The 17,975-nt window shown below is 40.3% G+C and overlaps 1 protein-coding gene across 1 annotated transcript in view; it reads left to right on the top strand.

Annotated features, from left to right (window-relative positions):
- TRIO (trio Rho guanine nucleotide exchange factor) overlaps nucleotides 1–17,975 on the top strand; it is a 329,457-nt gene that overhangs the window by 221,578 nt on the left and 89,904 nt on the right. Inside the window, exons 22-31 of the mRNA XM_090276222.1 lie at nucleotides 2,289–2,483; nucleotides 2,580–2,695; nucleotides 3,438–3,504; nucleotides 4,128–4,237; nucleotides 5,162–5,231; nucleotides 5,831–5,920; nucleotides 9,188–9,280; nucleotides 11,493–11,604; nucleotides 13,674–13,864; nucleotides 15,815–15,916. Coding sequence (XP_090132348.1) covers nucleotides 2,289–2,483; nucleotides 2,580–2,695; nucleotides 3,438–3,504; nucleotides 4,128–4,237; nucleotides 5,162–5,231; nucleotides 5,831–5,920; nucleotides 9,188–9,280; nucleotides 11,493–11,604; nucleotides 13,674–13,864; nucleotides 15,815–15,916 — 1,146 coding nt within the window. The remainder of the gene's footprint in view (nucleotides 1–2,288; nucleotides 2,484–2,579; nucleotides 2,696–3,437; nucleotides 3,505–4,127; nucleotides 4,238–5,161; nucleotides 5,232–5,830; nucleotides 5,921–9,187; nucleotides 9,281–11,492; nucleotides 11,605–13,673; nucleotides 13,865–15,814; nucleotides 15,917–17,975) is intronic.

Below are 17,975 nucleotides of genomic sequence, written 5' to 3'. Positions count from 1 at the left end.
CCTTACTTCTCTGTCCCCAGCACTTAAAACACAATACAGCTTTCTTAGTTTGGGTTTCAGTGCTGGGACAGCATCACTTCTCTGTGCTTTTCAGCAGGTTACTGTCTTGGCACACGGCAGTGAAAGCTGAAAAAGGCAACCTAATTTTTACAAGTCTTGCATTGGTCATATTAATTCCCTTTGATATTAAAACTTAATAGTGTTTCTAAGTTAATTCCTTTTGGAATTTATGCTTCAAGTTTCCAGATATGAAACTTAGACTTCTTGTTTCCTTGGTTTATAATTAGGCTTGTCTTATCTTCAGAAAGGTTTCACGCTGACGAGAAGCCAGAACGTTTGTTTAACAGACATTGTCCTTTTAGTTCACTCTACTAGAGTTCATTTTCACACAAAATGAAAGCCCTGGAAACCTGGAGAGTATTTTCAATGTTGCTGACCTTTTCCAATTAAACAGCTTTTATGGAATCCACAATATTGATTTTTTTTTCACAGAGGTAATATTCCTTGAGATTTGATTTCATTTATTTTTTGAAGCATATGTATTTATGTGATTATCAGTAACTACTATGCCCATTACAGTTACAGGCATACACACTTTTGTATAAAGAACTTAATGTTCATTTATTTTCTCAGTAAATATTTGGTGAATGGTCACTATATGCCAGATATGTGGAAGGTGCAGGAGATATTAGTAAGCAAAACAAGTGTCCCTGGCCTGTGGCAGTTACCACCTAACAGAAGAGAGACAGACAATTGTGTAATAAGTAAATTACATCCTTGTTAGAAGGTGCTATATGCTGTTAGAAACAGTTGAGCAGATGGGGAAGGGTGGCTAAGGCAGGGGGTGGATTTTGGTGGAGCAAAGACGTGAAGGAGCCATGGCAACACCTAGGGGACTAGCATTGTGGACAGCAGGAGCACCTGTGCACAGAGCCCAAGGCGAGAGCTGGCACGGGTGCTGGACTCTGGGTGCTCAGGCTCTGCCCCTGGCCCGGGGCTCCTGTATAGTCTGAGGATCTTTACAGCTGACTTGATAGGTTACCTGGTGAGTTCTGGCTCAAAACTTCTATTGTGCAAACCAAGGTAATTTATCCAGATTTTGAACTCTGACCTTTCTTTTGGGGGATTTTAAAGTCAAACTCCTGACTTAAGACTTTCTAGTTAAAGTTTGTCTGAGAAAAGCAGGTTCCACAGCAGAAGAGTAACTGTACTCATTTGAAATTCCAGTGGGAATGTTGAAGGAAGCCTCATAGTAAAAATAAATGAAACGAATGTGACTAAAAATGGTTGAAAAATCAGTTGAGTGAAATTACTGCCATATATAGAGAATCAATGTTTTATATTTATCCTTAACTTTACATGAAATAAGAAACGTAATGCTTAACTTAATAAAAGGGCTTTTCTATGTATAAAATGAAATAATTTTTAAAATATGTTTACTTACTTTTAGAGAGGGAGAGGGAGGGAGAAAGAAACATCAGTGTGTGAAACATCTATCTGCAGCCTCTTGAGCGCCCCCAGCTGGGGGCCTGTCCCACAACCCAGGCATGTGCCCTGACTGGGAATCGAACTGGCCACCTTTGGGTTTGCAGGATGGCACTCAATCCACTGAGCCATACCAGCCAGGGCTGAAATAATCTTTCTAAAAGGGAGAGTTCTAAACAGGGAACAAAATTTAAAATACCTCTACAGAGATCATTACCTGACTAGTGACCTTTCCTCCACATCTCCCACGAGTGAAAAGAGAGGTGAATGTGTGATGTCCAGGAGCTTCATCGGGAACTCTGCTGAGTGTCTGCCGTGGGAGAGCCTTGGACACCTGGTCGTCAGGAAGAGCAAAATCTCGAATGGCTGCTACCCATATGGAACCTTTGATCTAACTGGACACACATAGTAAACATGTGTAAAGCAGGGACGGTCTTTGTAATCAATACGTTTGCATTCAAAGGAGGGTGGTTCTGGAATCACAGAGAAGACATCCCAAGTGAATATTCATTTGTGAATTCTACAGATTGTTACTGAGTACTGACCACATGAAGACATTGAAAGTCTAGATGTTTTGTTATCCCAGGTCTTAAAAAAATGCCATTCATTGTGGAGGAGCTAATCAAAGGGAGCTAGTCCTGGCTCAGGGAGCTGAAGAGGATGGACTCGGGGCATGAGTCTGAGTTTCTATTGCCAACAGCGTTTTCGGGTTCAGAGCTGACTTGTAGGCAAGTTGCCCCCAATTCCTGGCCGCTGGGTTTATTTGCTTCATAATACTTTCCTGATGTTTTGTTTTTTTGTAGCAAACCAAAGAGAGGGTGAAGCTATTGATACAACTGGCTGATGGCTTTTGTGAAAAAGGGCATGCCCATGCGGCAGAGATAAAAAAATGTGTCACCGCTGTGGATAAGAGGTACAGAGATTTCTCTCTGCGAATGGAGAAGTACAGGACCTCTTTGGAGAAAGCCCTGGGGATTTCTTCAGATTCCAACAAATCGGTAAATTGCTTTGTGTGAACTGAGTAAATCACGGTGCTCTTCTGTCCTGTTTGTTGATGCAGTTCACCGAAGTTCATTGACTCTCTTATTCCACAGAGTAAAAGTCTTCAGCTAGATATCATTCCAGCCAGTATCCCTGGGTCAGAGGTGAAATTGCGCGATGCTGCTCATGAGCTTAATGAAGAAAAACGGAAATCTGCCCGCAGGAAAGAGTAAGCCAGTGTTGAGGAACCTGCCAGATTCACTGAAAAATTCAAGAAGCTATCACATGCTTCTGTGTGTGCTTTGAAACCAAATGGCATGATGACTTCTGTTTGTTCTGAATGTGCTTAGTTTTTGTAGCTCAGACTTGACTCTTTGCACTGTCTCCTTATCCCCTGCATCAGAAGTAGTATCTTGTTATTTTTATCCCCACACCCCTGTTAAAATTGGGGCTGACAGGTTGATGTAGTCCCATTTGTCACCAATAGGTCCGGAGTAGCAATACTAAGGAGAAGAAATTAATAACACAACTAGAGGTGTTTAAACGTCGCCAATTAGTAAACTTTCCTAGATATTAATATGACAAAAAGATTATTCTAAACCAGTGATTCTCAGGGGCAGTTTTGTCCTGGGGGACATTGTAATGTGGAGGCATTTTGGTTATCACTCATGTGGGGGAAGGGGAGTTGTTACTGGCATCTGATGGGTAGTGACCAGCGAAGCTGCTAAACATCCCGCAAGCCACAGGACAGCCCCCAGCAGAGCATTATCTGACCCCAGGTTGTCGGTAAATTGATTTTTCCTTTGAATTGGTGGCTGAATACTGCTATCGTTCTATCTGTTCTTGATTTAATTATTAGAAATACATTACTGACTGATGATTTTTAAACCATTTTATTATTTCATAAACCATAAAAGTAGGTAGTGTATCTTGACTGTAACTAAACTGTTCGCTGTCTTCCTCTGTTTAAGGTTCATAATGGCTGAGTTAATTCAAACTGAAAAGGCTTACGTAAGAGACCTCCGGGAGTGTATGGATGTAAGTAAGTTTTTTTACTTGTTTATTTAGATTGAGGATAATTTTGTATTTATTCCTACCTATTAGTAATTCTTAAAATAATCACACTTTTTCATTGTTTTTGAGATTTAAAATGTGCATAAGCCGCTGGTTTCATGTTTCTGCACTTCTGTGAAGTTCTAGGCTTGTTTTCTGCTCATTACGGGGATGATACAGCATTAATCCTCTTGTTCCATTTATCACATGACGGCCTGGCTGACATTCCCTTTGTATAGAATTTTACAGCAGCTTCAGAGAAAGGTGCCTACCAATTATAATTGACAACTGATACTCAGTAATTTTATGAATATTCCGTGTACCTTGTGGACTAGGTTTATTCCAAAATTCAAAGCTAGAAAAAAGTTAAGAGTTGAAAAGTATAGGGACTATTCTTAAGTATTATAGCAACTGAGGAGCTTTTATATTTTTTTCTTTTCCCCAAGTTTTTTATGCTTTTCTAATTCTTTTCTTATTTTTTCCATTCTTAAGATATATTTTCAGATAAATGTTAACTCTGGGTCCATATCTACAGGTGTTAGAAACATCTGTTTCTTGAGAATCTGGTGTTGGTTTCTGTCTAATGCCTTCGTTTCCTTCCTGGTCAGACCTACCTGTGGGAAATGACCAGCGGCGTGGAGGAGATCCCCCCCGGCATTGTGAACAAAGAGCTCATCATCTTCGGAAACATGCAGGAAATCTACGAGTTCCACAACAAGTGAGCAGCTTTATCTTTGGGGAGCCAGGGTAGTTACTCTTGGAATCTCAGCCCTGTGCTGATGCTCCGTAACAAGAAATCAAGGTTTCCAAGGGAAACAAGCATCGATTTCAGTGACTGTGTTGAAATTTGAATGAAGTCTGGCAGGCTTTCTTTAGAAAGACTGACATTCTCAAGACTATTTTAGTACAGACTCAACTTTATATTCATGCTCACTTTCTGTAGAAATAAGATTAGGAAAACTGTGAAAATTGTTTTTGTGAGAACCCTAACTTCTCTCAAGCTGTGCCATCAGCTGCTACGTAAGTCATTTGTTAGGGTTAAAAGAAAGAACAGGCTTCCATGGGCGGCAGGCTGATGTTCAGTCTTTTCAGATAAGACGGGACAGATGTGCAGTCTGTGCAAAATAAAATGCACTTTTCATTGGTCAGAGGAGGCACATAGTCTTATTTCTAAGACATTTTTAAAAAGCAGCAGAAGCTCCTTTAGATAGAGTCTGCACAGCCCAATAGCCTATGGAAAGATGACGTGAGGCCAGAGTTTCACTGCCTCTAACCCAACAAAAAGGCACTAAAATCTAAGGGGCTTCTTCTGATTGAATATTTACACCCCTACATCATGCCCCTAGCTACTAAACATAGCACTTTCCCAGAAGTCAGCTATGGGGATAAAATTTATATTAGAAAGTGTTTAAATGTTAAACTGATTAGCTGGAAGTCACAATAACTTACCCTAGATAAGAGCTATGTATTTTGTTAAATGTCAGAATCTAGAGGGCATACATTTTTCACTGCACATAATTAAAATGATGAAATTCAGGCATTGCCTGAAGCCATGGTATGTTTGGTCAAATTTCTGGCATGTTTCACTACTAAAATGTTTTAAAACATCATAATAATATGATCCCATTTTTATTCTCTGTAGCATATTCCTGAAAGAGCTGGAAAAATATGAGCAGTTGCCGGAGGACGTTGGGCATTGCTTTGTTACTTGGGTAATGAAACCTCGGCTTCTTCTTGTCCCACAGTTACTTGGTGTCTTTGAAGGAAGTTAGAAGGGACATTGTTCATTTCTTTCCTGTCACCATCTTCTACTGGTAGCTACATACAGAGAACCAGACTTTGTTTCGGAGATTTACATTCCCCAGCTAGTTATTAATGCATAATGAACTTATTCTTGTCAGTGATGGTGGTTTGAAATAGACCATTTAGTGTGACCCTGGGAATTCACAGTTCAACGTGAGTGCCCGGTCCTGCCAGGGTGGGGGCAGGATCACCCAGTCCAGAGGGACGGCAAACAAGTGACCTGGTGATTGTACCATCTAAGCATACTGCCCAGATTTCCACGCACCACTGTGTGGGGAGAGAGAGGAGGTGCCCAACCCCAACTTTCTGGGTCAGGGGCAGCTTCTGGAGGTATGTGGTATCAGCAGGAGGTGTTTCTTATTTTAATAGGTGTCTATTAAATAGGGTTTCTTTAATTTGGGGCTTAAATACCTGTTATCCACATGGTCTCTTTTCTTCATAAAAGTTTGGCATGTTTTGACGTACAGCCATTAGAAAGCGATATTCTAATTTTTTTTTTTTTTTATAGGCAGACAAGTTTCAGATGTATGTCACTTATTGCAAAAATAAGCCTGATTCTACTCAACTAATATTGGAGCATGCAGGATCCTACTTTGACGTAAGTCATAGATGACTAAGGAAACTGAAATTTCCTACGTTGTATTTGGAATACATAAAATGCAGTATTATTCATAACTTCCACCTAATGGATGGGACAATATTTTTATTTTTATCTATCACATATATGGTGGATTATTCTCATATTTTCTTCTGTTTTTAAAAGCTCCTTCTGAAGTATAGCAAGCTATATATCTGTAAGAAATTCAGATTTTTAATATGCATATGTGTATACATCATTATTATTTTTATATAATCATAAATTTTTACTTGTGAAGTTTTATATAGAAGATATAAAATATTAAGCTTTTTCCTCCCTCTTAAAAAAGTGACTTTGAATGTTTTTTAATCATTTACTTTTTTACATTTTAATTTCATGATGTTATTATTTTCTGAAAGTGGCCTACCAGTAAAATTTTACAAATAGCACTGTAACAACTAGGCCCATTGGGAAGTTTATTAATTATATTCTCATTGGTGTAAAGATAGAGGTGGCTCATCTTTTTAAAAAAATATTGCAGGGTAGTTACTTAGTACAAAAAGGAATGGAGCCTTATGGTATAACGTGCAGAATGCCTTTTGGGTTGCCAGAATGCAGTCAAATGTGTGCCAAATAAATTTTGATTAAAAGATGAGGTACTTTTGAATGTCATATATAATTTGGTTCATTAGGCCACGAGGATATTAGACGTTTTTGTCTGTATGCTTATGCATGGCCAGTGGTGACAATCTGTTCTTTGAAAATCTTGGATTAGAATACAGTTTAGCTTCTGTTTCTGAGATAAAGCCCTGCCTGCAGTTGACCCTGTTTTAGCTGTCATTCTCCTGACCGTGGGTAATGGGTAATGAAACATCGACTTCACTGCTTTTGTAAGTATAAAATCTGCTCCAAGGCCAGTGCCGCCATTTCTTTCTAGTATGTCACACAACCCTAGGTCTTTGCCATTAGAAGAAACCCCATACTGTGTGGCTATATGCAAAATTAGAATTATTTAAGGCCTGCGCATTGAGAGTATGTGGCACATTTAATGTTTGGCATCAAAGCCATTAAAAAAAAACTTTTATTGTAAAAATCTTCAAGAATACAGGAAATCATGTTTGTCTCACTTAGAGATTTCACAGGTTACTTGTTTGTAGTTTTCCTTGTACAGTGTTTCTGCTCATCTGTCAGGGGCTTCTTTGGTTCACAATGTTGGTCATAGGTGCTCAGCAGAGAGTGTGAATAACACAGGGTGCCCACCTTTGCAGAGAGGATTGAAAGCAGCAAGGACTCGATTGCATATAAATGACTTATTACAAATGCAAAGGAGAAACCATGGCCTCTGATATGCCACTGACCAGGGAGTTAGATCCTCCTTTTACCCCCAACTCTCTGCCCCCTCCCATCCAAAGTGAAATTTTATAAGTGAATTTCAGAAAAGGGCAACTTTAATATTAAATCTGTGTCAGTATAAATAACCCATGGACATGGACATCGGGGCGGGGAATGACTGTGGGAGATGGGGTGGGCTGGGTGGGGGGGGAGCAATGGGGGAAAAAATGGGACAACTGTAATAGAAAAACAATAAAATTTTAAAAAGTAAAATAAAATAAAAATATATAAGTGTTATAAAAAAATCTGTTAGGTATCTTAGAAGACTACTGTGATCTTAGAACCATTTTTGAATGTATAATACTGTGATAAGGTAACAAGGATGCCAACAAAAGTAGATTCATGTTTAGAAATATTGGAGATGCATTTCTGAAAATGTTGTTAGAATAAGGTAAATCAAAGATATTATGATATATTTTCAATGTAGTATGACATACTCAGGAGAAGGACTACTGCTCAGCAGTGTAAAGGGATAAACCCATGATACATGAACAACATGGATTCATCTTTAAAACATGGCCTGAGCCCTGGCTAGTGTGGCTCAGTGGATTGAGCACCAGTCTGCGGACCAGAAGGCTACTGGTTCGATTCCTGGTCAGGGCACATGCCTGGGTCGAGGGCCAGGTCCCCAGTTTGGGGTGTGTGAGAAGCAACTGATCAATGTCTCTTTCCCTCTCTTTCTCCTTCCTTTCCCTTCTCTCTAAAAATAAATAAATAATACATTAAAACATGGCCTGAAAGCAGCTAGATATAAAGGAATACCGTTCTGTATGATTCCTTTTATATGAACTTTCAGAATACGGAGAACTACTCTATGGTAGAAATCTTAAACAAGGATACCATCTAGGTGTGGCTTGGGGAACTGATCAGAAAGGGGCATGAAGAACTTTTTGTGATGATGGAAAATGTTCTGTATCTTGGTTTGGAAGCAAGTTGGTTAACATTGCCCAGAGCTCACTGACCTGTCCTTAGGAATTTGAATTATACTGTATGTGAGAAGAAATCGTCTAGATGTGATAGTGATGGAGGTGTGTATTATCATTACACCTTGAGTCACACATTTTTTAATGTTTGCAAGTTGAAAAGAAACTTTCAAAACTGTATTTATGACCTGGAAGCCAGAGAAGTTGTCAAGTTTTTAATTTAATCTGCTTGATGCCTGAGTGACAAGCCCATCGGTGATTCCTGCAGCTGGCATTTCACAGGAATCACCCTCTAGTCTGCTTTTCCTGGGGGGCCTAATCTAATGACAAACAGATGGAGAACACAACCATGTGGTGGTTTTAAAATCCAACATGAAGCTGAAGCATAGACTGTCAGATGATAATTGTTTTGTTTTGTTTTTTAAGAAAACTTACAAGAAGGATGCTAAGAACTAAAAAATGCACATGCAGTAGGTTGGTGTGAAAATTCTGGGCTAGAAGGTAGCTGAGTAGTGAGAGTGGATAAGACAGCAGAATTCCTAGGGAGTGCGTAGATGGAAGAGGGAGGCCTCTCATAGCGAGAGTTGGGCTGTGGGGAGGGATGTGGTCGGTGGTTCAGCAGCTGCAGCTCCAGGAGAGAGGGTGAGTCAGTCCCCAACATAGGTGTGAGGGCTGGCCCCTGGGGGCAGCGCCAGGGCTTGTTGACTGGGCCTGTTTGATCTCTGCACCCGAGAGCCAGTCATACAGAGCAAACGCTGCTATTTCTGGGTTACAAGTGATAATTTGGCTGAGATTTATTAATTATTATTAGGTTGACCATATTAAAAGAATAACCAGTGATTTCTGCTTTATATTTACAGAAAAATAATATGTGTATATTCATTGTGGGGGAAATAAATGTAAACTTTTAGTTGGTGCTATCCAATTACCCAGTGATGTTTTTATTTATATTTACAATTTTTGTTTAATTCAGGAGATACAGCAGCGGCACGGATTAGCCAATTCCATCTCTTCCTACCTTATTAAACCAGTTCAGCGAATAACGAAGTATCAGCTCCTTTTAAAAGTATGTATGAAACATCTTCAGTCTGCAAAATTTTGATTTGTGCATTACTATTTTGACATTTTTCTTTCTATGTAAAGTACCCTGAATTTTAAAAATAACACCCAGCATATTGTTTTATTTTTAAATTCATTTCCCTTTATTTCCCTGTCTGATTTCTTAGTGCAGCAGGTAAATAAGAGAATATTCCTTGATTGTGCATCTAAACATCACTGATCAACTGTAGTCCCTAACGCAGAATGAGAAAGGAAAGAGAAATTTGTCAACCCTGGATATTTTATGTCATTGTTCCTAGTATGGCTTGCTGACCGCAGGCCAGCCCCTGTGTTGTATGCTTGTGTATATTAAGTTAAACTCACAACAGTGCTGGTCTGCGGGGGTGCCAGCCTGCCTCAGAGGGCACAGGATGTGCCCAGTATCATTGCCGGATCCCTACTGCCTGGGCTTGGCTCTGCACTCAGGTCAGGCTGATGCCCAGGTTTTCCACTGAATCCAGAAAGGACTTGCCCTCAAGAGTGTCCTCCCCACTATCTCTAGTCTAGCCATTTGTCCCACACAAAGTTATGCATATCATTTCTACAAATCACAAGTATTTGAGTCATACTGACCTCTGCTTTTTCTTGGTTATGAATGATTATAATTAAAATCACACTTGTAAACATTTAATAACTATTAGTCTTGACAATAGGATGGTAAAGAAAACTTAGAATTTGTGGTAAGAATCTCAAAGAATGCATTACATACATAATTGATACATATTCTCTTGACTAAAAGAAAAATAATCTACAACCTCCACCTGATGATGTTTACCCATTTCCTTGGTTGGTCAATGTCATTAGTTAAATACTAGACTATACCAACCCTCCATTCATCCCAGTAACAGTATTTTTTGAATCCAACTGTATCCCCAGTTCACTCGTAGCACAACAGTAGGAAATGATAATGAAATTCAGAAGATGAAGTTATGAATACCTGAAACTCTTAACTCTTGGTTGGTAAGAAAAATCTAGAAACAGTGAAGAAGTGACTACATTGATTTGTGAAAGTGATACCATTCTGGAATTTTTCTATCAGAATAGGCTTCCTGCTCTTCAGTATCAGAATCTCACCGAGTGGTTGTCTGAATATCCCTGTAGAAAAACATGAAATAAAAGCCAGCAGGCTAAGCTGTTTATGTTAACATTTGCTTTTTGCATTCTAATTTCACAAAAGCAGTTTACATCTTGATGTCCTCAGACTCTAAGGAGTTTGTTTTTAGCATGTGGTTCCACTAAAGACCTCTTTTTTGTGACCTCACATCTGGTCACTCACTGTTAGACTGGGGCTTTAATTTATAAACCTCCCTTGATTCTGCTGAGGGGTTCTTGTAGAGAACAGAAATAAGCTTTTCTGCCAGTGCAGTTAGTCTCTGCGTTTTTAAGCACTTTTTGCCATGCTGTTAAAATTAATAGATAAACATCATCCGGACGTGAGTCAAGGTGCTTGTCAGGCAGCCATGTTGCTCCAAAGCTGCCAGCACTGTCACGTCCTTCTGTTGAACACAATGGGCACAAAAAACCATTGACACTATCACTGACCGATTACTAGTCATTAACACACCGGTAAGGTATCTCGGAGTGCAGGAGAATCTGTATTTGTCGTCCTTGTCACCATTCGTTGGACACCGATGTTCCTCTGAGACCTGTGAGGTACTCACACCCAGGGACTGTAATGCAGGCATCGAAGCGTTTTCTAAACATTCCACACCCTAAAGAAAGGTGTTTCGCTGTAGATATTCCTACAGCATCCCTGTTCCTGCTGCTCAGTGTGGCAGTCCCAGGTTCGATGGCCTTGTGGGAATGGCACCACAGGTTCAAAATCATGCTGGGATCATGCGGGAAGGCCAGCAGCACCAGCTGGACTCCAGCGTGACCTTCAGATACAACTAGTAGCTGACTGTGCTCTGCTCTACTAATTTAGTATTTCTATTTATCATTTTTGAGGCTTGATAGTTAACGTGTGCACTAATTTTATCTTAAATTATGACTACCACTGGTTTACTCTGATGTGATATAGGCAGTAATTTGTTTTCTTTGGGAATATATGCCCACTGGACCCCAGTCTTTTTTTTTTTTATCTTGAAAATCATGGATTTTCATACTCTCATTTCTGCCAAGATCTTGGCAGTAGAGAATTTCACAGTTTTGGGCTAGTTCACAGTCTTGGTCTTCCACAGGAGCTGCTCACGTGCTGTGAGGAAGGAAAGGGGGAGATTAAAGATGGCCTGGAGGTGATGCTCAGCGTGCCCAAGCGAGCCAACGACGCCATGCACCTCAGCATGCTGGAAGGTAACGGAACTCCACATCCCCCAGAGCACACGGGTGTGCTCTCTGCTGGCGTTTGCAAAGGAATTTCCCATGCCCTGAAAACCGTGGTTTTACACCTCTATGTTTATTTAGGATTTAACGGTCTAGATGTGAATGTCCTCTTTTTTAACTGATTAGTTTCATTGCCTCCCTTGAAGATCAGATGAATGGCCTCCATTGCTTTAAATGCCTGTCCCTGTTCCATTACTGGAGAATGGCCTCTCCATACTCTGGACCCCAGGAGCACTTTGTCACTTGCCTTCGCCTGCCTGGTCTCTTGTGTTATGTGGATGGGTGGAAGGAAGGATAGATCAGTCCCCCTAGATGATAAAATCCTTCCTCATCTCTGTGTCCCTTGCATCACTCGCTGGAGCCTAGAACATAGCAGGTACCATATACCTGCTTGTGGGGTTGAATGTGGTGTATAACACAGTAGAGAATCAGATAAATGCACATATAAAATTTTGTCGTGATTATAATTTCGGTGAATGCCTCTGATCCAGAAAGCTCCTTCTGTGTTATAGAGCTGAACTTATACAATCAGGTTACACAGAAATAGTCACGAGAAGCCTGTGGTGGCCTGTGTCATTATCACTGTAGCATAGTGATAGTGTACTAGTTGGGGCAAAGGCGCTGCTTGCTCTTTGTTGCAGAGACTCAAAAATCAAAGGCCAAGTGACATGGCTTTTTCTCTCATGTAAAGTTCCAAGCTGATGCAGCAACCCGTCATGACGCCAGGGACTCAGGCTCTATGTCAGCTAGTTTCTCCCCACTCCTTGGTGTTGCCTGGCTGTCTTGGTTCAGGATGTGTCGCAACCATGTTAACCTTCCATCTAGCAGAAAGTGGGAGAAAGGGAGGAAAGGGAACAGCTAGAAGGGCAGAAAGCAGACATTGTACACATGACTGTCCCCACCTGGCCTGAACGTAGGTGAGTGGCTGCCCCGGAATGCAGAGTGTGCTGGAGAAATGTAGTGCTTCTTTCAAAGTCCATGGAGGGGCTTCTGCTCTTTGGGAGGAGGGAGAGAGTGGCAGCCAGGAGTTAACTAACAGTTCCCACCTGACCCAGGTATCTGCAAGTCCACACAACGGGTCACTTCTGTGAAGAGATGAGCATTAGGGAGAACCAGCTAGTGGCCAGAGCATGACTTGATTCATGTGAAGAATTCTGTATTCAAAGGAAGGAGAACTCCACCAACCACGAGAAGCGGCCAGGGCCATTTCTCAGGGGGAAGGCTAGGCCAGGGCCTTGAAGAAAGCCTGGAGCTGCTGTGGAATGTGTGGGAAGGGTGTTCCAGGCTGAGGAAGCAGAGGATGGAGACCGGCTGGAATAGGCGTGGGCTTGCGGGGGGCCAGGGAACCACTCTGGCAGAGGAGGGGGTCAGCATGGGGGAGCCTGTGAGTGAAGGGCGACAAGGCCTAGGGCGTTAAACTGGTCGCAAGCGGTGAGAACTCCACCCTAAAGAGATAGAATCTGAAGGATAAAGCCAAGAGGAATCCCTGCAAAATTTTTTTTTTTAATAGGAACAACGGAAAATGTATGTCAAGCCTTGTTTTAGGAAAAACTGTCCTTTGTCGATGGGTCAGTACAGGGGAAACTGGAGTCAGGAGCCCAAATGGGAAATGCTAATCTGAGATTTAATTGATTGGCATTTTACAAATGTTTAAGTCAGTGATTCTCAACCTTCCTAATGCCGCGACCCTTTAATACAGTTCCTCATGTTGCAGTGACCCCCAACCATAAAATTATTTTCATTGCTACTTCATAACTGTAATTTTGCTACTGTTATGAATCATAATGTAAATATCTGATATGCAGGATGTATTTTCATTGTTACAAATTGAACATAATTAAAGCATAGTGATTAATCACAAAAACTATATGTAATTATATATGTGTTTTCCAATGGTCTTAGGCAACTGCTGTGAAAGGGTCATTTGACCCCAAAGGGGTCATGACTCACAGGTTAAGAACCACTGGTTTAAGTAGTCATAATGCTGTCTTTCTAATTTTCATTTTAAATGGATTGTGCCTCCTTTTTTTATGTTGCAGGGTTTGATGAAAATATTGAGTCTCAGGGAGAACTCATCCTGCAGGAATCCTTCCAAGTGTGGGACCCAAAGACCTTAATCCGAAAGGGTCGAGAACGGCATCTCTTCCTTTTTGAAATGTCCTTAGTATTTAGTAAAGAAGTGAAAGATTCCAGTGGGAGAAGCAAGTACCTTTACAAAAGCAAATTATTTGTAAGTATAGGCATTCAGAATTTTATGTTTAAAGGTCACACAATTGCAGCTTTTCTGTAGGTAGAGGAAAATTACTATCCGTTGCCTTCAGTTTAACCTCCCCATCGATCCTAAAATGTGAAACGTCCGAAATTGTCCTGTTTTCATCCTCTGCAGTGAGATTTTTTGACAGCTTTGATCCACTAGAGAGCACTCGTGAGTTTGGGCTTCCTGGACTTAGAACACTTGCTTTTTCTAAATTCTATAGAATCAAACTACAGGATAAGAAAACACTTTGTAAGTGACTTTAAGTCCTTTACCTCCCTTGCACCTTAACTGGTTTTATAAATACATACAATGATCATATCAGACTGTGATTAAGTTCTTATAATGAATTCTCCATTCACCAACATTGGAATATATTTAAGCAGCCTTCCTGGGTGGCTCATTGTGGGATCTTAATGATGAGGTTTGAAAATTTTTTCATTAAAAATAAATTTATAATGAATAAATATATGGGTTTAACAATAGCAAAATATATTATTGGAAGAAAGTATATGTAAGCAAATATAGTTTTAAAGATCTACAATCCCACCCATTTAGAAGCAGCCCTCCTTGGGTGCTTGGTAGATACAGTGATACATTTGAATTCTTACCTGTCAATGTACTTCCTGGCAAGAGAAATATACCTAAGACCCTCCTTTCATTAGTAGCATGCCCAACCAGCCTCTTTATAAAATCACATGTTAACTCACAGAAAAGTCTCAGGCACGTGTCGTCCCCTGGGTCCACTATATTTCCTTCTTCCCGTAGTGAGCAATATCTCAGAGGACTATCATCAAAAAAAATTGCTGGGCAGGGTCAGGCAGCGGGAGGATTGGGCAAAACTAAGGAAAAATCACCATCAGAGAAAGAATAGAAAATGCAGTCGAGTTTGGTTTCTCGATACAGATATTGGTAGATGTTTGGAATTTGGGTAATTTATATCTCATACATTATACATTTTTATGATATCCATATGTTAATCGAATTCCCAAAGTAATAAAATACTACCAAGTGTAGAAATCATCTTAATAATAATCTGGAATTTGCAAGTTCAAACTAATGGTTTTCATACCATTTTCTTTGGCTGACATCCTGTTTGAGATTGTCTTTTGGATCACAGCCCACCTTACATCATTTTAGATCATATTCTAACAGGAAAAAAATGCAGCATTGCTGGCTAGTAATTTCATTAGCTGGCTTTAATCTATCCTTAGAGACCAAGCTAGTCTGTTTTAGAAGCTGATACATCTTCACTTAATTTATCTTCTAAAAGTTAAGGTTCCCTCAGAGGCCACCTCTGGAGCTATAGCTTATGAATCACTTCCTTTGCTGGAGGGAGAAGAACACATTTGGGGTGAACTTGATGGTGGTGGGGGTGTGGTGGCTGAAGATGTTGACCTTCATCTACACGCTACCATTTTCTGCAAATTACAATTGCATATATTACAGAGAGCAATTTTGTCTCTTAGCCCTTAAAATTATTGGTGAAATACTAAAAGTTAGTGCTATTGGTAAACAAATTGGACAGTAACTGAGCTGTTAAACACCATTTGCCTCTGTGAAGCTACTTTATTAATGCTGAAAATGGAAGGTGGCAGCTCTTTTACCAACTAGAACAAACTCATTTTGTTATTTATAAGACGGAAATTAGTCAACTCTTGATTTTCCAGGTAATAGGGTTTTCGGATACTTTGTTTTGCTTCCTCTAGATTTACTTGTTGACTTGCATTAGAATCTCCACTAGAGATACTCAGTGGAAATGAAAAAGATAAAACCATAGTTTGTAGCCTAAGAACAAAACTTCCTCATTTTAACTAAAATGAGGGCTAAAGATTTCATAGTAATATGTTAACAACTATGTTGTTATAACCTAGCATGACCACAAGTCACCAAAAAGGTTTTTTGTCCCCCTGTCTTTTTATCCAGACCTCAGAGTTGGGCGTCACAGAGCATGTGGAAGGAGATCCTTGCAAATTTGCACTGTGGGTAGGAAGGACGCCAACTTCAGATAATAAAATCGTCCTCAAGGTACGTTCACTTAAAGCTTAGGATGTGCTGTGTGACAAGTTTATCATGGCGATGTATGCCTTTTATTTTCCCTTGTGGTTGAAACATACTGGTGTTCATATCATTTTATGTGTTCCTTTTATGTCCTGTTGGGATTAGTGGCAACCACAAGAAGAATGGTAGAATAAATTCAGTTTGGTATTCCAGGGTTGAAATAACTTTAACTAAACTTTTGCTTCCTACTAAAGATCAAGTGGAGCAAGTCCTCACACTTCTCCCATACTTCCAGTCTCCCATACTTTCCTGAGAGATGCAGGAAGTTAAGATAGAGGAGGAAAGGGATACGGACCCATAGCTTCCATTGCACAGTTGACCTTGGGTTTCCAAAGGAAAAGGGGCACCTGATGGCGCTGTCATGGCCTTTGACAGTTTCCAGGCTGAACATACCAAGAGTCTCCTTGGGGTCCTAGCTCTTCCACTTTCTAGTTTAGAGGCAAAGGAAAAATGGGGATAATTGCCAGGGACAGGATTTTTTATAATGTTTTAATGTAAAGTATTAAAAAACACTAAGGCTGCTTTGAGGTATATAGTCTTCAAGAGAGGAAAATATCTTTGAATGTTTGATTTGACCTCTGTTTTGATTGTCCTAGCCTCTCCTAGGAATGGCAGAGGACTCTCAGAGTGTCTTAAATAACTTCCCTCCTTCTGTGTTTGAGAAAATACAGATGGAGCTGTCTTTTTTGAGTTGTCTGCAAAAACCGTAATCGACTTATGGACGTTCTGGGGAAGATGTAGATGAAGATTTGTAGAATATTGGGAAACAAGCCAAAAGCTTAATAGGACTCTGGTCTGTGAACTTGCATGTCAGCGAGTCTGTCTCGAACATTCCTTTTAAGCGCTCTGTGGTATTGCCAGCACCCATGATGATTCAGCGGCCTGTACTTTAGTGACCGCTGACTGTTACACCATTGTATATTAAGGTGTTTATTCACATAGAAATGACGACTTGTTTTGCAATGAATATATGATTACCATCCCAGTGTGTTCTTGTTAGTACTGGCATAAAGCCCTGTAAGATATTAGTTGCGCTGTTATCTAAATATTAGATAATTAAACTTTTCTAAGGCCTAAATTTTTAAACTACTCAAGACCTAGAACTTCCAGCTTATATTAAGTGTTTATCCAGATTAGCTGCAGTGACAGATGCCAAAGGGTGTATCTAAGAAATAGTGCCAGATGTCTTAGCCAGATGTGGATTACTTTCACTTAGGACATGATAGAATACTCATGATGCAATTGAAGAATAAGATTTCCTGTGGGTTTTAGCAGATGAAAGTTTTCTAGGGAATTTTGAGTAATATTTTTATGACTTCCAAGGAGAGACTGAAGGAAATGCTGTCCTCATTAATTTCAGAGCTTGCTTTGTGATGAGGGTGGTCTCAGTGGAGGTGACAGTGACCGTGGTGGCGGTCGAGGTGACGGTGACTGTGGTGACGGCAGAGGTGGAGGTGGTGGCAGTAGAGATGATAGTGGTGATGGCTGTGGTATAGGTGATGGTAGAGATGACCATGGTGACTGAGAAGATAGTAGAACTTTTGGTAGTGGTGGCTGTGAGGTGAGGGTGGTGCTAGTCACAGTCATGGTGATCATGACAATGATGGTGATGGCCCAGTAGTTGTAACACAAAATTGAGGCTTTCTTTTTTTTTTTAATTTCTAAATCCTTCCTTAAACAGATTGAGACTACTAGGAGATCTACCCTCCATAAATGTGATGGTGAATTTGCTTTATAGCATGAGAATTTTCTTGATTTCTGAACCATAGTAACAGTTTTTCTCAGTTGTCTCCAAACACTGTTGCATGTTCTTCCTTGGGTCCTTCTCTTTTTTTACCCTCCCAAACATTTGTATAAGGCATTTAAATTCCAGCAGATTTGCCTGTTCAGTTTTCTGCCCTGAGATGCTTGTTTATAGACACACTCCCCTGTTCCCTTATCACCCTGCGTCCTCCCCCAGAAGAAATTAGTTTGACTGCTATCCTGGGAGCAGATTCTGCAACAGAGCAATAGGCTCCTTTGATCC

The sequence above is a fragment of the Furipterus horrens genome, unplaced genomic scaffold, assembly GCF_987537825.1.
Source record: "Furipterus horrens unplaced genomic scaffold, mFurHor1.1.pri manual_scaffold_5, whole genome shotgun sequence".
NCBI classification, from domain to species: Eukaryota; Metazoa; Chordata; class Mammalia; order Chiroptera; family Furipteridae; genus Furipterus; species Furipterus horrens.
This window is presented reverse-complemented; position numbering and strand designations above follow the sequence as displayed.